Here is a 25120-nt window from a genome sequence, read left to right as displayed (position 1 = left end):
AGATATTGATAATGCTCTGCTACAGAAAGGAATCAAGGGCTAGATATCTGAACGGAAGGAGTCATATTATTCCGCTGCACCCAATGTAAGGTTTCCTAAACTTTATATGTGTTTATTTCATCGTTTTAGAAAGTTCTTATTTAGGATGTTAATAAACATACTTGTGAGTAGATCTAAGATCCTGGTAAAATAAATTCCAACACCAACCTAGACCAAGACCCAGGACACGAACCCACACCCGGAGCCTGATCTGGACCTAGACTGAAATCCAGACCCGAACCCAAACTCAGACCAGGACTCGAACTCCGACCCGAACTCAAACCCAAACTCGAACTCAGAATTGCAAATGGAACGAGAACCGAATTAGGACTAGGACCAAGACAAGGACCTAAAGCTAAACCCGAACCCAGATCAAAACCCACAGAACCAGGGTCGGGACCTAGAACTGCACCCCAGTCTCGATCCCGAACCCAAACTCAGAAATTGGACCTGGGACCTGAACAAGAACCAGACCAAGACCCGTGACAGTGATCCAAATAAATTTTTCATCTTTGCTTAAAAGTAAAACAAGCAGGTGGTATGACAGTTCTCTTAGATTCGCTCTCCTTTGGATGAAGTTCAGATCTAATGCCCATAAATTTTAAATCAAGACGCGCATTCAAATTATCTTTATTTTTTGTGTCTAAACTCAATAATGTCCCAATTAAACTTTCGCATACATTTTTTTCAATATGCATCACATCAAGATTGTGTCGTAACAAATTATCCTTCCAATAAGGTAATTCAAAAAATATACTCCTTTTCTTCCAACTATGTGGCAACTGAGGATTAACAACTGTCTTTCCAAATTTAATTTGGCAGCCTTGTAACCTATCTAGTATCATAGATCCATTCAATGGTGTTGGAGCCAATCTTTTCTGTTTTGTGCCGTCGAAAGACTTTTCATCATTTCTAAATGAGTGGTTGTTTTCTAACCAACGACGATGACCCATATAACAATGCTTTTTGCTATGCTTCAACCACAAAGAATAAGTGTCTTCATGACAAGACGGGCATGCATATTTTCCTTTAGTGCTCCATCCTGATAAGTTTGCATATGCTGAGAAATCACTAATAGTCCATAGTAGTGATGCTCGTAACATGAAGTTTTTTTTTCGTGGACGCATCAAAAGTTTCAACTCCCACTTCCCATAAAGTTTTTAACTCTTCGATTAATGGCTCCAAATATATATCAATATTATTTCCAGGTGCTTCTAGACCAGGTATGAGCAAGGACATAATAAAATTAGGTTGTTTCATACACATCCATGGAGGGAGATTATATAGTATCATAATAACTGGCCATGTGTTGTGACTTACACTTAATGTCTTAAAAGGATTCATTCCATCAGAAGCTAATCCAAGTCTAACATTTCGAGGATCTGCAGCAAAATCTTTATGTTTGTGATTAAAAGTCATCCATGCTGGAGAATCTCTTGGGTGTCTCATACAACCATCATTTGCATAATCTTTTTGATGATGCCAAGTCATAAAATCAGATGTTTTTGATGACATAAATAATCTTTGTAATCTTGGTATTAATGGAAAGTGGCGCAAGACTTTTGCTTCACTCCTATTTTGATAAAAAAAAAGGTAAAGTTATTTTATCTAGACAATATATGTGAGAAAAAAAACCAGAAGAAGAAAAAAGTGTTATATTTAATAGCGTACCTTGGTATAGAGCAAACTTGACATTCTGTATCATTTATATGCTCCTTTCTATACAACATGCAATCATTCTTACATGCATCAATTTTTTCATAATCAAGTCCTAGCGCGTTGATTAACTTTTTTGACTCATAAAAAGAATTGGGTAAGGTTTCACCTTTTGGTAGCGCTCTTTTAAATAATTCAAGGACCTTACCAAATGAAATATCACTCCATCCACACATACACTTGATATGAAATAATTCAATAACGAATGACAGCTTTGTGAAACTTGTACAACCGGGATAAAGTTCTGTCTCTGCATCTTTTATCAAATCATAAAATTCTTTTGCCTTCACATTTGGTTCATCCTCTTCACCGTGAAAGTTATCATTATTTTCAATTTCACATTCAACGTCTCTAGTATTTTATCCAAAGACGTCATGTATAACTTCTTGCATATCAATAGTAGGAGGATCACTAATAGTGTCAATGTTCTGTGGAGAATGTGAAGAAGTTTCTCCGTGTAATATCCATTTAGTGTACTTATTCATAAATTCATTGCATATTAGATGTTCAAATGCGATTGATCGAGTGACAGGATTAATAAGGCCACACTTCACACAAGGGCATACAATTTTTCCTTCAAGACTTCCATTTTTAAATGCAAAATCAAGAAATAAATTAACTCTGTTTTGATATGAAACACTCAATCTAGATTGTGTCATCCAACTCTTATCCATAATTTATCTTTTGAAATTTTTTATTCACACCTATTAAAACCCTTAATGTTAGTTTGTATATATAAATTTTGAAAAGAAAACATGAACGAAAAAATAAATTAATTAGAAAAAATAAACATAAAAAGAAACAAAAGAAGACATAGAAAGAAACATAGCAATACATAAAAAACTAAAATAATAAAATAAAAATTATAAGTAGAATAATATTATTACCTCTATGAAGTTTGTTTTTCACTTCAAGAATAAAGAAAATATTGTTATATGTTTTTAGAAGAAAGCTACTTATGAAAACTTTCGACCAAATATATATATATATTTATATAGTTTTCTAAGATAGGATTTTTTTTTTTAAAAAAAAAGATTTGTTATAAATATAATTTTTATTTATTTTTTTATTTGAAATAAAAATATCTTACTAAATTTTAAATTAGATATTATCATTTATTAAAAATTATTTATGTTTATATATATTCCCACGTAAGATTTTAAATTTAAATATATAATAATATTAAAAATTAATTATGTTGAATTCTATTTTTATAAGTATGTATATATTTTAAATTAAATGTTATCATTCCACTATTATAGTTATGATTTTTTCCTGAAAAATAGTATTATATGTTACAAAAAAGATAAAAAAAAAATTATATCCTTTATTTTTTAATTTTTTGCGTTTTCACTGATGTATAATTTAAACAAAGAAAAGAACATTTAAAAAAAATTAGAACGAAGAAAAAAGAAGCGGGATTGTACCTGCCTTTAATTAGTTTCTTTATTTCCTTTATTTTTTCAGCCATTTTCAGCAAACTACAATCTGGCTCCTCTTATCGGAGCATTTGTCTTGCTGCTGCAAGGAGCTCGTCGGCCTCCACCGCGCTAGAAGTTTTTCATCTAAGGTAAGATTTTTTTTCTACTGTTTTGTTTGTCCCTCACCCATTTATCTTTCTTGGGTATTTTTTTACTTTGTCATGTATTTCAAATATTTGATTTTGTTTTTGTTTTCATTTTTCATAGATTCACATTTCAAAATCTAAAAATTTGATTTGGGTTTTCATTTTTTCAGCTTTTGAGCTTTTGGGCTTTTGGAGTCTAAACATCACTAGCAGGTAATTGCCTCTCACTTTGAAAATATCTTTTTCTGCCTCTCTCCTTTTGATTATTAGGGACTCATCAAAATATTTTAGATTTGATATAGTATTCAATTTAATTTAGTCACTGTACAATGGAATAAAAAGATCCTTCACAATTAAGCTGAAAACAAGAGAAGAAGAATAAGTTGTAAAGAAAAATAAGAACACCCTTAGAGCCCTAGAACCCGCGTTCGTTCGTAGATTAAGAAGGAAAGAAGAAGATAAGAATATTCATACAAACCTTTGCTGCCATTATAAGAGAAGAAGAGACATTTTTGGAAAGCTCTAACCTTAGAATTTTTCTTTAAGTGGCTGTAGCAAGAAGAAGAAGAGAAGAAATTTTCTTAACCCATACAACACTAGCTGAGTTTTTATTTACTAATTTAAAAATAAACATTGCAAAGCATCTGAAATAAAACGATAAAAAGGGGAAAACATCACTTATTTACTGCCTCGTCGCTTCCTCTTCAGTCTCCACTTAGCCCTCATGGTGAAGATGAGATGAATTAGTGAATGAGTGTTACTGTTAGTGGAGAGAATTAGTATTTTTTGAATAATTTTGAACTCTTTGTGTGAGAGGATAGTGGCTGGCGAGTATAGTGTGTTAGAGTTTGACATATACCTTATATATATATACTAGGGTTTTGGTGCTTGTTGGGCTGATATCTCCTTTTAGTGAACCAAATATTGAAGAATGTTAAGAGTTTGACTCTTGGGCCCAACAACTAAGAAAAGTTTGTGAGGTTTAAATTGCCAAATTTGAGTTGGGCTCTCTTGAATTTTCGGACCTGAATATAACAAAAATGCAATTGTGTGTTTTAACAATATCATTTTTGTTGTGGATGTATAACAAAAGTGTAAAATTAAAAATAGCACTTTTTATTATGGAAGCATAATAGAAAGTAAAGATTAGAAAAATACTATTTTTGTATTATTATATTAATTTTGTATCAAGTTAAGAGTAGTATGAATTGATTTTAATGTAAATATTTATTTTAAGTATCCATCAATTGATTTAGCATCTTTTTTGTCATCACTATTTATATGACTTTACTCGTAATTTTTTTCTTTTAATTTTTCAGTTTATAAAATTTCATTGTTGATTTAAATCATTCTCATAGATTCATAATTATTCTACTTTTTATTGAAAATGTTTGCAGCTATGGATCGATATATGCAATATACATTGGCTGAACAAGATGAAGATAGTGTAGAATCATTTACAGATTTGTTGACAAATAATAATGACAAAAAGAATGGTAGAGGTCCTACACAAATGCGTGACATTTGGGGAAATCTTGATGGTAAAAAGATACAAATCACATGTAATAAATTTGGACAACCACATGATAAAAATGCAAGTAGACTTGCAAAATTCATTGGGACATTAGTACGAGATGGAAAAAATGCTCCAATTAACTATGAAAATTTAAATAAAGTACCAGACAAATACAAAGTTACAATGTGAATACTCATACAGGTAAAAATTAATATTTTTGTTTTTACATAATTTAGCATTTTAGATCATTAGTTAAAGTAATTTTGACATTCATAATTTGTATATTTAAAATTGCTAATAGTTAATGCATGCTTTGAATCTTCTAGGAAAAATTTGATATTCCTTATCTGGCAGAAAATTGGACTATGAGGACTTGTGGTAAGGAACTTAAAATTGGAAAGCTTATCTTAAGAAAACTTATTATTCAGAAACTTTATCTTTTGAGGAGCAAAAAAAATATAAGGACAAAAGAGTATATGATAAACAATGGGAGCAATTAATAAACTATTGGGCAACAGATGATGCAAAGGTACTTCTTGTTTTAATATTTAATTTACTATGTTATTTTTATCATGTTTCATGAATTTTATATTTATTGATTGTAATTCTCAATATTATTTCAGAAAAAGAGTGCTACAAACAAGGCTAGTCGTGCTAAAAAGATATACAATCATACAACTGGTACAAAAAGTTTTGCACAAATTAGATCAGCAGAGGTAAAACTACAAAATTTATTTTCAACATTTAGGTTGAACATTGTTTCATTAATATGCATAATTTGATTAATATTTAACTATAAATAATATGTTCATTTGTAGAAAGAAAGTGGTGGAAGTACACCAACACGTGTTGCTATATTTAATCTATGCTACACAAAAAAAGATAAGAGTGTAATGGATGAAACAACACAAGAAACAATGGTATAATTCAGTAATTCTTAATTCATGTATTATTCTTAGTATATTGTTTACTTATATGAAATTAATGATAGGTAAAATTACAAGAGAAAGAAGAAATAAATGGAGATATATCAAAAGAAAAGAGCATGAATGACACTTATTCTGAAATAATGGGTAAGGAAAGATATGGTTCTGTTCGCACTTATGGTTTTGGTGTTTGCCCATCTGATGTGTGGGAAAACAAATCCAGTAAGAAGCGAAATCAAAGCAAATATATAGAGGCTTTAGAATCTGAACTAAAAGAGTTAAGATCTAAAGTTCAAAATGACAATGTAGATAATACATTAACTATACTTGATAAGGTTAGATCTTTAATCTCTCACTTTTTTTTTAATTATTATTCAATATTTTGTAGTTCTTAAAATTGAATGTAATTTTGTGCAGGATTTTAACCATAATGACGAAGCCACGTCTTCACAACCAGTTGAGATTTTACTTTTAAATAATTGTAAAGATTACTAACCACTAAAGTAAATTACTAATATTTTTATATGTGTAGGTCAAAAGGGCTTGTACATCACATAACAAGGAACCTCGACGCCAGCTGTTGTTTTCATGTTCATCATATGATACTCCAGTTGTTGAGGTAAATATTATTGTAACTATATAATTTAGGTATTACTAAATTATTTAAAAAAATTATTAATAAATTAAATTCAATATATTGATGTCATAAATTATTGTACAGGTGGGAGAAGTGGTTAAACTTAAAAGTATTACTAATGATCCTAAAACAATTGCTATTGCTCTAGTTATTAGTAAAGATTCATCAAAAAAAGTTGGAGGAAAAGAGCTTGGAGACTTTTATTCTGAAGTTATTGTTCAAGTTCCTATCAAGTGTGACGAGCAATTAATTAGAGCATATGGACAATTTAAGAAAATTGGTGAAGTTGTTGGGTACCTATTGCATGGCCAACAGACTTTTTGGTAAGTTGAATATACTTTTTAAGTCATTTATCATCTATTGAATGTCATATTATACATATTTATAAAGATATTTATTTGTTTATATTGTGTTCAAAATTATGCAGATTTCAGAAGAATCACATACACAACTTGATGATTCAATGATGTGACTTTATTATTTTAGAAGAATAGACTTATGTAAATATATGTATATATATATATATTTTTATATATATATATATGTTGGTGTTGTATGGATAATTTGTGTATAAATTTTATTGTTGTTGATGTTTGGTGTAAGAACACAAATTATTATATACTATACTTTTATATTATTAAAATATATATGTAACAAATTTATTTTATTATTAGAATGTTGGTTTAATATTATGAGCATTTTCAATTTTACTAAACTTAATAAATTTATATAAGTAAATATAAATATATTAAATATTATTTATACATAAAAATTATATAAAATTAATTACGTAATTCTTAAATAAACAACTTTTTTTTTAATAATGTACATGACTCTTAAAATTAATTACGTAATTCTTAAATAAATTATATATTATATAAAAAAAATTTAATGGTATTTTTAAAAAATGTCACTAATTATTTTTTTTTTTTTTACATTTTAAAAATGTCCCTAAATCATTTTGAAAATATTAAACATAAAAATTAATAAATATTATAGTGACATTTTGAAGTGTCACAATTTATATTTAGGTGTCATTTTAAAATGTCAATAAAAATTAGTTTAGTGACACTTCAATCTTTAGTGACATTAGAATAGCTTATATTTTTAAGAAATGCCACTAAATTATAAAGTGTCACTAAATATTAATAATAGTGACATTTAGAAGTGTCACTAATTAGGAATTTTGGTGTAGTGCTAGGACCCAGCTCGTGACCCGGCACCAGAAATGGAACCAGACTGCGACCTGAGATTGGGATCCAGATCTTGACCCAATGCATGGACAAAACCCGTAGTCGGTGTCTGGATTTGGGACCCAGCCCTGGACTCGAACGCTGACCAAGACCCAAACCCACACCCGGACCTGAACCCAGTGCCAAACCCAAAAGTGGACCCCAACCCGTACCCTGTGACCCAAAATTGGAACCAAAACCGGAAGTTGACCGGGACTAGAACTAGGACTTGGACTTGGAATCATAACTGAAATTGGACCTAGATCCAGAACCGTAACCGGACCAGGACCCGGACTCCAAATAAGACCTAGACCCGAATTGGGAGCCGGACCCGGATCCCAACCCAAACCTGGACTCGGGACCCGAACCCGAACCTAAACTCAAACCCAAACATGGAACCAGACTAGGGACACAGAACCAGGGTCGGGAACTAGAACCGCACCCCAGTCTCGATCCCGAACCCAAACTCAGAAATTTGACCTGGGACCTGAACCAGAACCAGACCAAGACCCGTGACAGTGATCCAGATCTTGACTCGAAATTCGGGTAACGGGTCCTGGAACAGACTAGTAGTCGGTGTCTAGATCTGGGACTCAGACTAGGACACGAACCTAGACGAAGAAACAAACCCGAACCCTGACCTAGACCTAGGACCCAAAATTAGAACCTGAATAAGAATCGCCGAACTAGGACCCTAGAACAAGACTAGGACCGTGACCAGGACCCGAACCCAGACATAGAATTGAACACATACCTGGCCTCAAACCCAAACTGAGACAAGAACTCGGGCCCGGACACAATCGTGTACCCAGACTGGAACTGAGACGCAGACCTGGACCTAAATCTACGACCCGATCCCAAACACAGACTTGGACCTAGATAGGGATCCGAATACGAACCTGGACTCGGACCAAGACCCAGATTGGGATCGAAATGCTAGACCTAGATCTGGACTGAGATCCTGACCCAGACCCAAACTTGGACCTAGACCCGAACCTACACCCTGATTGGGGTCAGACGTGGACAAAAACATGGACACACACTCGGACCCGAACTCAAACACCCACACCTAGAATTAGACCCAAAGCTAGACCTGGACTCTGACCCAAAGTCGAACCCAGACCAGGATCAGAACCAAGGACTTAGACCCAAACTGAATCCAGACTTAGATCGGGATTGGAACTTGGGATTGGGACCCAACCTAGACCAAGACCCAGGACGCGAACCCACACCCGAAGCCTGATCTGGACCTAGACTGAAATCCGGACCCAAACAAAAACTCAGACCAGGACTCGAACTCCGACCCGAACTAAAACCGAAACTCGAACTCAGAATCGCAAATGGAACTAGAACTGAACTAGGACTAGGACAAGGACAAGGACCTAAACCGAAACCTAAACCCAGATCAAAACCCACACTGAGACCTAAACCCAAACCTAGACAAGGACTCGAACCCGAACCTAGACAGGGACCCAAACACACTCAATCACCGGGAACTGGACCCAGAATCAGGATAGGGACCTAGGGAAAAGAACTAGGACCGGGACCTAGTACACGACCCAGACTCGAACTTGAACCTAGGACCCCGCTCGTGACTCGGCACCAGAAATGGAACTAAACTGAGACCCGAGATTGGGATCCGGATCTGGACTGAGGGCTGTGACAAAACCCGTTGTCGGTGTCTTGATTTGGGGCCCAGACCTTGACCTGAACCCTGACAAGGACCCTAACCCACACACAGACTTGAACCCAGTCCCAAACCCAAAAGTTCACGCGAACCCGTACCCTGTGACCCAAAATTGGAACAAAAACTGGAAGTTGACCGGGACTGTAACTAGGACTTGGACTTGCAATCATAACTGAAATTGGACCTATATCTAGATCCGTAACCGGACCAGGACCCGGACTCCAAATCAGACATAGAGCCGAATTGGGAGCCACACCCGGATCCCAACCCAAACCTGGACAGGGGACCCGAACCCAAACCGGAACTCAGACCCAAAAATTGAACCAGACTAAAGACAAAGAACCAGGGTCGGGACCTAGAACCGCACCCCACTCTCGATCCAGAACCCAAACTCTGAAATGGAACCTGCGACCTGAACAAGAACCAGACCGAGACCCGTGACAATGATCTAGATCTTCCCTCAAGTTTCGGGTAACGGTGCCTGTAACAGACAAGTAGTCCGGGTCTAGATCTGCGACTCAGAGTAGGACCAGAACCCAGACTAAGAACCAAACTCGAACCCTGACCTAGACCTGGGACCCAAAATTAGAACCTGAACAAGACTCGCCGAACCAGGACCCTAGAACAAGACTAGGACCGTGACCAAGACTCGGACCCAGACCTAAAACCGAACACAGACCTAGCCTCAAACCCAAATTGAGACTGAAACTCAGGCCCGGACACGATCGTGTACCTAGATCGAAACTGAGACCCGGACCTAGACCTAAATCTGGGACCCGATCCCAAACACAGACTTGGACCTAGATAGGGATCCGGATACGAACCTTGACACGGACCAAGAACAAGACTGGGATCGAAATGCTGGACCTAGATCTTGACGGAGATCCTGACCCAGACCCAAACTTGCACCCACACTCGGGACACGAACTTGGACCTGAACCCCAACCTACACCCAGATCGGGGTCCAGACCTTGACACAAACCCAAACACAAACTCGGACCTGAACTCAAACCCACACCTAGAGTCAGACCCAAACTAGACCCGGACCCGGAGCTAAACTCGAACCAAGGACTTAGACCCAGAACTTAATCCAGACTCAGATTGGGATTGGAACATGGGACTCGGACCCAACCTAGACAAAGACCCAGGACGCGAACCCACACCCGGAGCCTGATCTGGACCTAGACTGAAATCCAGACCCGAACCCTAACTCAGACCAGGACTCGAACTCCGACCCGAACTCAAACCCAAACTCAAACTCAGAATCGCAAATGGAACTAGAACCAAACTAGGACTAGGACCAGGACAAGGACTTAAAGCCAAACCCCAACCCAGATCAAAACCCAGACAGAGACCTAAACCCGAACCGAGACTAGGACTCGAACCCCAACCTAGAACGGGACCCAAACCCACAAAATAACTGGGAAGTGGACCCAGAATCAGGATAGGGACCTTGGAAACAGAACTAGGACCGGGACCTAGTACCCGACCCAGACCCAAACTTTAACCTAGAACCCAGACCAAGACCAAGACTCGGACCCAACCTAGACACAAACCCAGGAAGCAAACCCACACCCGGAGCTTGATCTGGACCTAGACTGAAATCCGTACCCGAAACCAAACTCAGACCAGAACTTGAACTCAATCTCGAACTCAAAAGTGGACCCGAACCCGTACCCTGTGACCTAAAATTGGAACCAAAATCGGAAGTTGACCGGGACTGGAACTAGGACTTCGACTTGGAATCATAACTGAAATTGGACATAGATTAAGAATCGTAACCGGACCAGGACCCGAACTCCAAATCAGACCTAGACCCCAATGGAGAGCCGGACCCGGATCCCAACCCAAACCTGGACTTGGGACTCGAACTTGAACCTGAACTCAGACCCAAATATGGAACTAGACTAGGGACACAGAACTAGGGTTGGCATCTAGAACTGCACCCCAGTCTCGATCCCGAACACAAATTCAGAAATCGGTGACAGTGAACCAGAAACAGACCGAGACCCGTGATAGTGATCCAGATCTTGACTCGGGATTCGTGTAATGGGGCCTAGAACAGACCAGTAGTCGGTGTCTAGATCTGGGACTCAGACTAGGACCAGAACCCAAACGAAGAACCGAATCCGAACCCAGACCTAGATCTGGGAGCCAAAATTAGAACTTGAACAAGAATCGCCGAACCAGGACCATAGAACAAGACTAGGACCGTGACCAGGACCCGGACCTAGATATAGAACCGAACACAGACCTAGCCTCAGACCCAAATTGAGATTGGAACTCGGGCCCAGACACAAGCGTGTACCCAGACCGGAACTGAGACCCAGACCTGGACCTCAATCTGGGACCCGATCCCAAACACAGACTTGGACCTAGATAGGGATCCAGATACGAACCTGGACTCGGACCAAGACCCAAACTGGGATGGAAATGCTGGACCTAGATCTGGACCGAGATCCTGACCCAGATCAAAACTTGGACTCGCACTCGGGACCCAAACTTGGACTTGGAGCCTAACCTAGACCCAAATCAGGGTCCAGACCTGGACACAAACCCGGACACAAACTCGGACCCGAACTCAAACACCCACACCTAGAATTAGACCCAAAGCTAGACCCGGACCTTGACCCAAACTCTAACCCAGACCAGGATCAGAACCAAGGACTTAGACCTAGAACTGAATCCAGACTAAGAATGGGCTTGGAACTTGGGACTCGGACCCAACCTTGACCAAGACCCAGGACGTGAACCCACACCCGGAGCCTAATTTGGACCTAGACTGAAATCTGGACCCGAACCCAAACATAGACCAGGACTCGAACTCTGACCCAAACTAAAACCCAAACTCGTACTCAGAATCGCAAATGGAACTAGAACCGAACTAGGTCTAGGATCAGGATAAGGACCTAAACCCAAACCCGAACCCATATCAAAACCTAGACAGAGTCCTAAACCCGAACCGAGACTAGGACTCGAACCCGAACCTAGATCGGGACCAAAACCCACACAATAACCGGGACCTGGACCCAGAATGAGGATAGGGACCTGGGAAACAGAACTAGGACTAGGACCTAGTACCCGACCCAAACCCAAACTTGAACCTAGGACCCAGGTTGTGACTCGGCACCAAAAATGGAACCAGACTGGGACCTGAGATTGGGATCCGGATCTGGACCAAGGGATTAGACAAAACCTGTAACGCCCTGTCCAACAGGGACGCCACGTGTGTGCACTTTATTTAAAATACCAATAATTATATAAAATGTAATTATACTAAAAGTGTGGGTAATTAAAATTTTGATAGTTAAAACTCAACCTTTAAATTGTTTAACAAAAGATAAGTAACATGATTTATGGGGTCCCCCTGTTTTCAAAATATTTACAAACTGGTTTCAAAGTATTTTACAACATAAACTTTATATTTTCCAAAATACAATCAAAATAGAGCATCTTGTAAACTGCTCGCGGGCCGGGTATGTACATTGCTGCTGTGACCATAACTCATGGTTGTTCGACTTTAGCTTTTCCTTTACCTGCACCATAAAGCACCAGTGAGTCACAGAGACTCAGCAAGAAAGTGATCAAAACAATAATTGAAAGAAAATGATTATCCACTTAATCTCATGCCATTATGCATACTCACTATTGCTAATAATAAGCATTCCCTTAAACATCTCACATTCCTGGTACTTAATAAAGTACCACTTTTTACCACTCGTTACATACGAGCTGAATATGTCACTATCGTTGCCCGATAAAGCAACCGATAAGTAAGAAACCTAACCGCGGTTTCAAGAGTAATTACTCATAACGGTAATAACCGTTTCCAACCCTAGGTCATAACCTAGGCTTAATAAGCTTTAATCAACATCATGATAATAATTTAGGTCACCTCCATTCATACATCGATTTTTAACCACATATGGTGCTTACCACTTTTCTTACCTTAATTCAGAAGTCAAGAATATGGCCGACCTGGGTGGAAAAACAAGCTAGGCAATCCCGGTCCTATGTCACGACAATTGAAACACAATAAATACCTTAACATAATATTCCGGATTAAAACCCTAATTTAAAATTGATTAGACTTAGGCTTCACCACCTATATGATAATTCAAATAACTCAAAATTATTCAAAGGTAGGTACTAGGTTCATCCCCGAGCTAAACACGGTTCAGAAAAAAAAAACCGAGAATTTTTCCCCTGCTGTAACCGGTCGACCGGTTCTGATACAACAGAACCAACCGGTCGACCGGTTGCTGTCAGACCAGAAAAACTCTGGTTTTTCTCCCTCAGCTCGAACCAAAACCAATTCAGACCTAATTTGAATTTCCAGAACAGTTCAATATACCAAATACAATACATTCAACACATCATTTAATCACAATTCACCATTTAATTCAAAATCAACATCTCACTTGATAATTTGCATAAAAACATCACTTTCAACATCTATTTAATTAGACAGCCCTCAATCTCACTCAATCTTCATTCAAACAAGATTCAAATCAACCCTAAGAACCTATCCTAACTTCAGTTTATACCCCAGCTCAGGCTTTAAAGAAAACCTTACCAAAACCTAACTAAACTCAAGGAAATCAATTAAGGGAAGAGTAGAAATCTTACCTCCACTTAGCTAGCTTCTAGGGTTAGGATTTGCTCAAGAAATTGAAGAGAATAAATGAGTTTTCCCCTGGTTTCCAGCAGCTTCAAAGATCGGCAGAAGGAGAAGAAGAAGAGAAGCTTGGTGTTGTGTCTTTTTTTTGAAAAAAAATAAGTGGTTTCTTGCCTTGGAAGGAAACTCTTAAATAAGGGTTTTCATTTTTTTTTTTTTATTTTCCCTCCAGCCCACAAAATAAATAAGTAAAGAAAAAAAATTGCCAAAACATAAAATGACTAAACTATCCCTCAAAATAACCTAAACTTAAATTATAACCTAGGGGCATTTTGGTAATTTTTACTAACTCCCCAATCCGACATTCTAATAAAATTCTAACTTAATCCGGGACATTCTCAAAATAATTTTTTCATTTAATGTCGTGACATTGCTAACCACATAGCTAAAATTCCACAATTACTGGGCCCAAAATAACGTATTTCATTAAATAATTTCTCAAAAATTCATCTAAGTAAGATCATAATCCTACTTCATTTTCCAAGTAATTACATATTTAATAAAATATGTCCATTTAAATATTATTTATTTTCTGGGATATTACAACTATCCCCCACTTATAGGAATTTCGTCCTCGAAATTTACCTGAAAAGCTCGGGATACAACTCCCGCATCTGCGACTCTAATTCCCAAGTCGCTTCTTCAACTTTGCTATTCCGCCACAACACTTTGACTAGTGGAATAGTCTTGTTTCGCAACACCTTTTCTTTCCTGTCTAAGATCTGTACTGGTTGTTCTTCATATGACAGGTCGGTTTGAAGCTCAATGTCCTCATAACTTAAGATATGAGTTGTATCAGATACATATTTCCGAAGCATCGAGACATGAAACACGCTATGAACCCCTGATAAAGCAGGAGGTAGAGCCAACCGATAAGCTACCTGACCTACTTTCTCAAGAATCTCAAATGGACCAATAAATCTGGGACTCAACTTTCCCTTCTTCCCGAACCTTCGAATTCCCTTCATTGGGGACACCCGAAGAAAAACAAAATCCCCAACTTGGAATTCAACATCTCTACGCTTTGGATCCGCGTAGCTTTTCTGTCTACTTTGGGAAGCAAGCATACGAGCTCGAATCTTCTCAATAGCCTCGCTCGTTCTTTGGACAGCTTCAGGTCCAAGGTACCTACGTTCACCAGCCTCATCCCAGTGAATAGGTGATCGACATTTCCTTCCATAAAGCATCTCATACGGAGCCATGCCAATGGTACTCTGATAACTATTGTTATAAGAAAACTCAATCAGAGGTAGGTACTTGTTCCAAGAACCTTCAAAGTCCATTACACATGCTCTCAACATATCTTCAAGTATCTGGATAGTCCTTTCAGATTGACCATCGGTTTGAGGATGAAAAGCTGTACTGAATTTCAACTTAGTACCCATTGCTTGCTGTAAACTTTCCCAGAATTTGGATGTAAATTTTGGATCTCGATCTGAAACTATCGACTTTGGGGCACCATGAAGTCGAACTATCTCTTTAATATACAAATCAGCATATTGATCCACTGTATACGTTGTCCTCACCGGGAGAAAGTGAGCAGACTTCGTATATCGATCCACTATCACCCAAATAGAATCATAATACCCTACTGTTCTGGGTAATCCCACCACAAAATCCATGGTGATGTCTTCCCATTTCCATTCAGGAATCTTTAGAGGTTGTAGCAAACCTGCCGGCCTTTGATGTTCTGCTTTAATTTGTTGACAGGTTAAGCATTTTGACACATATTCAACAATATCCCTCTTCATACCCGGCCACCAGTATAAAGCTTTCACATCATGGTACATCTTGGTTGTTCCTGGGTGTAAGGAGTACGGTGTAGTATGAGATTCATCAAGGATCTCTTGTCTGATTTCTTTATCAACCTAAGTATACGTATTCTGTTTTTGTATCGCAACAACCCATCAGATAAGCACGAAAAGTCTCTTGCCAATCCAGCCTCTAACTTCTCCTTATGTCCCTGTAGCTCAAGGTCACCTTGTTGGGCTACTCTAATTCTTTTCAATAGATTAGATTGTATGGTGATATTAGCAAGTTTTCCAATTACAAATTCAATTCCCGCTCTCGTCATATCCTCAGCCAACTTTGCTGAGATTTCCTTTAGTTCACAAACTTGCCCTGGTCCTTTCCGACTTAGAGCATCCGCTACCACATTTGCTTTACCAGGGTGGTAGAGAATCTTGCAGTCATAATCTTTGACCAGTTCTAACCATCGTCGTTGCCTCATATTTAAATCTTTCTGAGTGAAAAAGTACTTGAGGCTTTTATGATCTGTATAAATTTCACACTTTTCACCGTACAGATAGTGACGCCAAACTTTTAGTGCAAAGACAACCGCTGCTAATTCAATATCATGGGTAGGATATCGTTGTTCATACTCCTTCAATTGCCTGGATGCATAAGCAATCACTTTCCCTGACTGCATAAGAACACAACCTAACCCTTGTTTGGATGCATCACAATAAATCACAAACTTTTCATCACCTTTTGGTAAGGTTAGCACAGGAGCGGTAATCAACCTTTGCTTCAATTCCTGGAAACTACCTTCACACTTGTCAGTCCAAACAAACTTACAATTCTTTCGGGTCAACTCAGTTAAAGGCGTAGAAATCTTTGCAAAGCCCTCAACAAATCTTCGGTAATACCTCGCTAACCCCAGAAACTTCTAACTTCGCCTTGCCGACTTAGGTCGAGGCCACCACGCACTGCTTCAATCTTTACTGGATCCACTAAAATACCATCTTTACTCACCACATGCCCCAAGAAACTCACCTGAGGTAACCAAAATTCACATTTCTTAAATTTGGCATACAACTTATGCTCCCTGAGACGTTGTAATACCATTCGAAGATGTCTTTCGTGAGTCTCTTCCGAGTCTGAATAAATTAGAATATCATCGATAAAGACAATAACAAAATCATCCAGAAAATCTTTGAACACTCGGTTCATCAAGTCCATAAATGTCGCCGGGCATTTGTTAATCCGAAGGACATTACCAGGAATTCATAATGACCATACCGGTCCGAAAAGCCGTCTTGGGAATATCCTCCTCTCGAATCCTCGGTTGGTGATAACCGGATCGAAGATCAATTTTAGAAAAGACAGCTTTACCCCCGCAACTGATCAAATAAATCATCTATTCTTGGCAGAGGGTACTTGTTCTTCACTGTTAATTTGTTTAACTCCCGATAATCTATACACATTCGTAATGTTCCATCTTTCTTTTTCACAAACAAAACTGGTGCACCCCAAGGTGAAGTACTAGGTCTAGTAAATTTTAAATCCATCATCCCCTGTAATTGAACTTTTAACTCTTTCAAATTTCAAAGTGCCATCCCGTAGGGAGCTTTCGATACGAGCTCGGCTCCCGGTATTAAATCAATCTCAAAATCAATTTCACGTTTTGGTGGCAACCCCGGTAACTCTTCTGGGAACACATCCGAAATTCTCGAACCAACCGGGACATGCTCCGGTCCCGCTAGTGGTTCCCTGGAAATATCCACAGCACTTGCCAAGAAACCAATGCACCCCTCACACAACAAATCCCTTGCCTTAAGGGCTGAAATTAAGGGAATCCGAGATCCTTGCATCTTACCCACAAATACAAAGGGGTCCTCGCCCTCAGGCTGAAAAGTTACCATCTTTCTTTTACAATCAATGGTGGCGTTGTATTTAGCAAGCCAATCCATCCCCAAAATAACATCAAAATCTTCCAGATTTAATTCTATCAGATCAACTGATAACTCTCTTCCTTCCACAAACACTGGAAGGGATCGAACCCACTCCGCCGGAGATAACCAACTCCCCAAGAGGCAACAAGGTTCCAAAACCTCTAGAAAGCACATCACTAGGTTTATTCACCGCTCAATTATTCTACTTGAAATATAAGAATGCGTCGCACCGTAATCAATTAACACGATCAATAAAGTACCAAGAACGTAAAGCCGACTGTCACAAGAGAAGGACCGGCATCGCCCTCAGCTTGAGTCAGGGCAAACACTCGGGCATGAGCGGGTGTATCATCCTTCTTTTGCTCTAACCGTAGCAATTGTGGACAATTTCTCTTCATGTGACCCACCATTCCACAGTGGAAACAGGCCCTAGCTTGACACTCGCCCAGGTGATGCCTTTTACACCTCGGACATTCAGGAAAAGTCCGCCAATTTTCATTCCCACTACGACGGAAACCTTGGTTACCCTGGAATCTTTTGTTTGGGCCTGCTGCTGATGTTTCATTAGGTCTTTTCCTGCGATCACCAAGATCGCACTTCTACCCGAACCAAAGACTCGCCGTTTGTTTCCATGAATCTCTCCTGGCAATATTTTTCTTTCGTATCTGAGCCTCTACACCCTCAGAAACTAAAGCCAACTCAACTATCTGAGCATAAGTTCGGGCAACCCCCGGTTGTTTAGAAGCAACAATCACATCCCGGGCGATGTGTTCATCCAGCCCCCGAATAAACTTGGCTTTTCTAGCAGCTTCAGTAGCCACCTCATCTGAGGCAAACTTTGCCAGTCGATCAAACTTAGTAGCATACTCTATCACAGTCATACTACCCTGAGTTAACCGTATAAACTCTTCTGCCTTTGCTGCCTTAATAGACTCATTATAATACTTCTCAAAAAATAAGGCCCGAAAAGTTTCCCAGGTCATATTATTCAGATCATGGCCCTGAGATACAATCTCCCACCAAATACGGGCATCATCTCGTAGCATATAGGTAGCACACCTGACCCGGTCATTATCTTCAACTCGCATAAAATCGAAAATGGATGTTATCATACTCATCCATTGCTCCGCTTTGAGTGGATCAGCACCACCCTCAAACACTGGCGGGTTCTGCTTCCTGAACCGTTCATACAATGGTTCTAAACGATTCACTGCATCCGGTGGCACTACTAGAGGTGCCGGAGGATCAGGATTCAGATTTAGAGCAGGCTGAGCTCGCTGCTCTCTTAATTCTTTGATTTGCTCACCCTGCTGCCGAATAGTTTCTTGCATAGCAGCATATAACTGTTCCCAATTAGGTGGTGGTAAAGGGTTCTCCCCCTCACCGGCAGCCCCGAGCCCAGCTAGCTCGCGGGCACCCCTACTACCCGCCTTGGGTGCATAACTATACACCTGCGATCACATTCCAAGTAATGACAATACTGATAAGTATTTCCATATATTATAATCCTTCCCACAACATTCTGATATCGACATAATTCAGATAATCAGGTAATCAGAAAATTAACAAGCTATCTTTTAACTTAAAACTTACTAAACCATGAGTCGATCAGGTCCTTGCAGCCAATGTACATATCAAACCAGTCTTCAGGATCTAAAAACCTTGGCGCTCTGATACCATGTTGTAACGCCCTCTCCAACAGGGACGCCACGTGTGTGCACTTTATTTAAAATACCAATAATTATATAAAATGTAATTATACTAAAAGTGTGGGTAATTAAAATTTTGATAGTTAAAACTCAACCTTTAAATTGTTTAACAAAAGATAAGTAACATGATTTATGGGGTCCCCCTGTTTTCAAAATATTTACAAACTGGTTTCAAAGTATTTTACAACATAAACTTTATATTTTCCAAAATACAATCAAAATAGAGCATCTTGTAAACCTGTCGCCCGCTACCGGTATGTACATTGCCGCCGTGACCATAACTCATGGTTGTTCGACTTTAGCTTTTCCTTTACCTGCACCATAAAGCACCAGTGAGTCACAGAGACTCAGCAAGAAAGTGATCAAAACAATAATTGAAAGAAAATGATTATCCACTTAATCTCATGCCATTATGCATACTCACTATTGCTAATAATAAGCATTCCCTTAAACATCTCACATTCCTGGTACTTAATAAAGTACCACTTTTTACCACTCGTTACATACGAGCTGAATATGTCACTATCGTTGCCCGATAAAGCAACCGATAAGTAAGAAACCTAACCGCGGTTTCAAGAGTAATTACTCATAACGGTAATAACCGTTTCCAACCCTAGGTCATAACCTAGGCTTAATAAGCTTTAATCAACATCATGATAATAATTTAGGTCACCTCCATTCATACATCGATTTTTAACCACATATGGTGCTTACCACTTTTCTTACCTTAATTCAGAAGTCAAGAATATGGCCGACCTGGGTGGAAAAACAAGCTAGGCAATCCCGGTCCTATGTCACGACAATTGAAACACAATAAATACCTTAACATAATATTCCGGATTAAAACCCTAATTTAAAATTGATTAGACTTAGGCTTCACCACCTATATGATAATTCAAATAACTCAAAATTATTCAAATGTAGGTACTAGGTTCATCCCCGAGCTAAACACGGTTCAGAAAAAAAAACCGAGAATTTTTCCCCTGCTGTAACCGGTCGACCGGTTCTGATACAACAGAACCAACCGGTCGACCGGTTGCTGTCAGACCAGAAAAACTCTGGTTTTTCTCCCTCAGCTCGAACCAAAACCAATTCAGACCTAATTTGAATTTCCAGAACAGTTCAATATACCAAATACAATACATTCAACACATCATTTAATCACAATTCACCATTTAATTCAAAATCAACATCTCACTTGATAATTTGCATAAAAACATCACTTTCAACATCTATTTAATTGGACAGCCCTCAATCTCACTCAATCTTCATTCAAACAAGATTCAAATCAACCCTAAGAACCTATCCTAACTTTAGTTTATACCCCAGCTCAGGCTTTAAAGAAAACCTTACCAAAACCTAACTAAACTCAAGGAAATCAATTAAGGGAAGAGTAGAAATCTTACCTCCACTTAGCTAGCTTCTAGGGTTAGGATTTGCTCAAGAAATTGAAGAGAATAAATGAGTTTTCCCCTGGTTTCCAGCAGCTTCAAAGATCGGCAGAAGGAGAAGAAGAAGAGAAGCTTGGTGTTGTGTCTTTTTTTTGAAAAAAATAAGTGGTTTCTTGCCTTGGAAGGAAACTCTTAAATAAGGGTTTTCTCTTTTTTTTTTTTTCCCTCCAGCCCACAAAATAAATAAGTAAAAAAAAAAATTGCCAAAACATAAAATGACTAAACTATCCCTCAAAATAACCTAAACTTAAATTATAACCTAGGGGCATTTTCGTAATTTTTACTAACTCCCCAATCCGACATTCTAATAAAATTCTAACTTAATCCGGGACATTCTCAAAATAATTTTTTCATTTAATGTCGTGACATTGCTAACCACATAGCTAAAATTCCACAATTACTGGGCCCAAAATAACGTATTTCATTAAATAATTTCTCAAAAATTCATCTAAGTAAGATCATAATCCTACTTCATTTTCCAAGTAATTACATATTTAATAAAATATGTCCATTTAAATATTATTTATTTTCTGGGATATTACAAAACCCGTAGTCATTGTCTGGATTTGGGAGAAAGCCCTAGACCCGAACCCTAACAAGGACCCGAACCCACACCCGGACCTGAACCCAGTCCCAAACCCAAAAGTGGACCCGAACCCATACCCTGTGACCCAAAATTGGAACCAAAACCGGAAGTTGATCGGGACTAGAATTAGGACTTGGACTTGAAATCATAACTAAAATTGGACCTAGATCGAGAATCATAACCGGACCAGGACCCGGACTCCAAATCGGACCTAGACCCGAATTTGGAGTCGGACTCGGATCCCAACCCAAACGTGGACTCAGGACCCGAACCCGAACCTAGACTCAGACCCAAACATGGAACCAGACTAGGGACACAGAACTAGGGTCGGGACCTAGAACCGCATCGTAGTCTCGATCCCGAACCCAAACTCAGAAATTGGACCTGGGACCTGAATAATAACAAAATGGAGACCCGTGACAGTGATCCAGATCTTGACTCGGGATTCGAGTTTAGGGACTTAGACTAGGACCAGAACCCAGACGAAGAACCAAACCCGAACCCACACCTAGACCTGGGACCCGAAATTGGAACCTGAATAAGAATCGCCGAACTAGGACCCTAGAACAAGACTAGGACCCTGACAAGGACCCGGACCCAGAGCTAGAACCGAACACAGACCTAGCCTCAGACCCAAACTGAGATTGGAACTCGGGCCCGGACACGGTCGTGTACCCAGACAAGAACTGAGACGCGGACATGGACCTAAATCAAGGACCCGATCCCAAACACAGACTTGGACCTAGATAGGGATCCGGATACGAACCTGGACTCGGACCAAGACCCAGACTGGGATCGAAATGCTGGACATAACTCTGGACCGAAATCCTGACCCAGACCGAAACTTGGACCCGCACGTGGGACCCGAACTTTGACATGGACCAGAACCTAGACCCAGATCGGGGTCCAAACCTGGACACAAACCCTGACACAAACTCTGACCCAAACCCAAACACCCACACCTAGAATCAGACCAAAAGCTAGACCCGGACAAAAACCCAAACTTGACCCCAGACCAGGATCAGAACCAAGGACTTAGACCCAGAACTGATTCCAGACTCTGATCGGGATTGGAACTTGAGACTCGGATCCAACCTAGACCAAGACCCAAGATGCGAACCCACACCCGTAGCCTGATCTGGACCTAGACTGAAATCCGGACCCGAACCCTAACTCAGACCAGGACTCGAATTCCGACCAGAACTCGAACCCAAACTCGAACTCAGAATTGCAAATGGGACTAGAACTGAACTAGGACTAGGACCAGGACAAGGACCGAACCCCAAACCCCAACCCATATCAAAACCCAGACAGAGACCTAACCCCGAACCGAGAATAGGACTCGAACCCGAACCTAGACCGGGACCAAAACCCATCCAATAACCGAGACCTGGACCCAGAATCAAGAAAGGGACCTAGGAAACAGAACTAGAACCGGGACCTAGTACCCGACCCAGACCCGAACTTGAACCTAGCACCCAACTCGTGACCCGACACAAGAAATGGAACCAGACTGGGACTCGAGATTGGGAGCCGGATCTGGACACAGGGCTTGGACAAAACCTATAATCGGTGTCTGGATTTGGGAGCCAGCCCTGGACCCGAACCTTGACAAGGACCCGAACCCACACCCGGACCTGAACCCTGTCCCAAACCCAAAAGTGGACCCGAACCCGTACCATGTGACCCAAAATTGGAACCAAAACTGGAAGTTGACCGAGACTGGAATAAGGACTTGGACTTGGAATCATAACTGAAATTGAACCCACACCGGGAGCCTGATTTGGACCTAGACTAAAATCCGTACCCGAACCCAAACTCAGTCTAGTACTTGAACTACGACCCGAACTCAAACCCAAACTCGAATAAGAATCGCAAATGGAACTAGAACCGAACTAGGAATAGGACTAGTGCGAGGACCTAAACCCAAACCTAAACCCAGATAAAAACCCCGACAGAGACCTAAACCCGAACCGAGACTAGGACTCGAACCAGAACATAGACAGGGACCAAAACCCACACAATAACCGGGACCAAAACCCACACAATAATCGGGACCTTGACCAAGAATCAGGATAGGGACCTGGGAAACAGAACTAGGATCAGGACCTAGTACCCGATCAAGACCCGAACTTGAACCTAGGATCCAGCTCGTGACCCGGCACCAGAAATGGAACCACACTGGGACCCGAGATTGGGATTCAAATCTGGACCCAGGGCTTGGACAAAACCCGTTGTCGATTTCATGATTTGGGACCCAGCCCTGGACCCGAACCCGTACCCTACGACCAAAAATTAGAACGAAAACCGGAAGTTGACCGGGATTGGAACTAGGACTTGGACTTAGAATCATACCTTAAATTGGACCTAGATCCAGAACCGTAACCGGACCGGGACCCATACTCTAAATAAGACCTAGACCGGAATAGGGAGCCGGACCCGGATCCCAACCTAAACCTGGACTCGGACCCGAACCTGAACCTGAACTCAGACTAGGGACACAAAACCAGGGTCGGGACCTAGAACCGCACCCCAGTCTCGATCCCGATTCCAATCTCTGAAATGGGACCTGGGACGTGAGCCATAATCAGAGCCAAAACTGTGACAGTGATCCAGATCTTGACTCGGGATTTTGGTAATGGGGCCTGGAACAGACCAGTAGTCGGTGTCTAGATCTGGGACAAAAACTAGGACCAGAACCTAGACGAAGAACCAAACCCGAACCCAGACCTAGACATGGGACCCAAAATTAGAACCTGAACAAGAATCGCCGAACCATGACCCTAGAAAAAGACTAGGACCGTGACCAGGAAGCGGACCCAGACCTAGAACCGAACACAGACCTATCCTCAAACCCAAACTGAGACTGGAACTCGGGCCCAGACACGGTCGTGTACCCAGAGCGGAACTGAGAACCGGACCTGGACCTAAATCTGGGACCCGTCCCAAATACAGACTTGGACCTAGATAGGTATCCGGATACGAACCTGGACTCAGACCAAGACCCAAACTGGGATCAAAATGCTGGACTTAGATCTCGACGGAGATCTTGACCCAGACCCAAACTTGGTCCCACACTCGGTACCCGAACTTGAACCTGGACCCAAACCTATACCCAGATCGGGGTCCAGACCTTGACACAAACCCAAACACAGACTCGGACTCGAACTCAAACACCCACACCTAGAATCAGACCCAAAGCTAGACCCGGACCCGGACCCAAACTTGAACCCAGACGATGATCAGAATCAAGGACTTAGACCCAGAACTGAATCAAGACTCAGATCGGGATTGGAACTTTGGACTCGGACCCAACCTAGACCAAGACCCAGGACGTGAACCCAAACCCAAAGCGTGATCTGGACCTAGACTGAAATTCGGACCCGAACCCAAACTCTTAGCAGGACTCGAACTCCGACCCGAGCTCAAACCCAAACTCGAACTCAGAATCGCAAATGGAACTAGAACAGAACTAGGAATAGGAACAGGACGAGGACCTAAATCCAAACCCACACAATAACTGGGACCTGAACCCAAAATTAGGATAGGAACCTAGGAAAAAGAACTAGGACCGGGAGCTAGTACCCGACCCAGACCCGAACTTGAACCTAGGACCCAGCTCGTGACCCGGCACCAGAAATGGAACCAGATTGGGACCCGGGATTGGGATCCGGATCTGGACCTAGGGCTTGGACAAAACCT

At 40.3% G+C, this 25120-nt stretch overlaps 1 protein-coding gene and 1 long non-coding RNA gene across 2 annotated transcripts; both read left to right on the top strand.

The window, feature by feature from the left end:
• Positions 1-3107: 3107 nt before the first annotated feature.
• LOC133029194 (uncharacterized) lies at positions 3108-5021 on the top strand. The gene is made up of 3 exons (XR_009683364.1): positions 3108-3325; positions 3493-3535; positions 4720-5021. It is a non-coding gene; the product is annotated as an uncharacterized LOC133029194 (long non-coding RNA).
• Positions 5022-5159: 138 nt separating this feature from the next.
• On the top strand, positions 5160-6728 carry LOC133039683 (uncharacterized). The gene is made up of 7 exons (XM_061118596.1): positions 5160-5367; positions 5462-5554; positions 5657-5758; positions 5830-6099; positions 6182-6220; positions 6297-6383; positions 6486-6728. Exons 3-7 carry the CDS (start codon positions 5732-5734, stop codon positions 6726-6728), a joined length of 666 nt encoding a protein of 221 aa, XP_060974579.1. The 5' UTR covers positions 5160-5367; positions 5462-5554; positions 5657-5731.
• The last annotated feature ends 18392 nt before the right edge of the window (positions 6729-25120 follow it).

The sequence above is a fragment of the Cannabis sativa genome, chromosome 7 (assembly GCF_029168945.1).
Source record: "Cannabis sativa cultivar Pink pepper isolate KNU-18-1 chromosome 7, ASM2916894v1, whole genome shotgun sequence".
In the NCBI taxonomy this organism is placed as follows: Eukaryota; Viridiplantae; Streptophyta; class Magnoliopsida; order Rosales; family Cannabaceae; genus Cannabis; species Cannabis sativa.
This window is presented reverse-complemented; position numbering and strand designations above follow the sequence as displayed.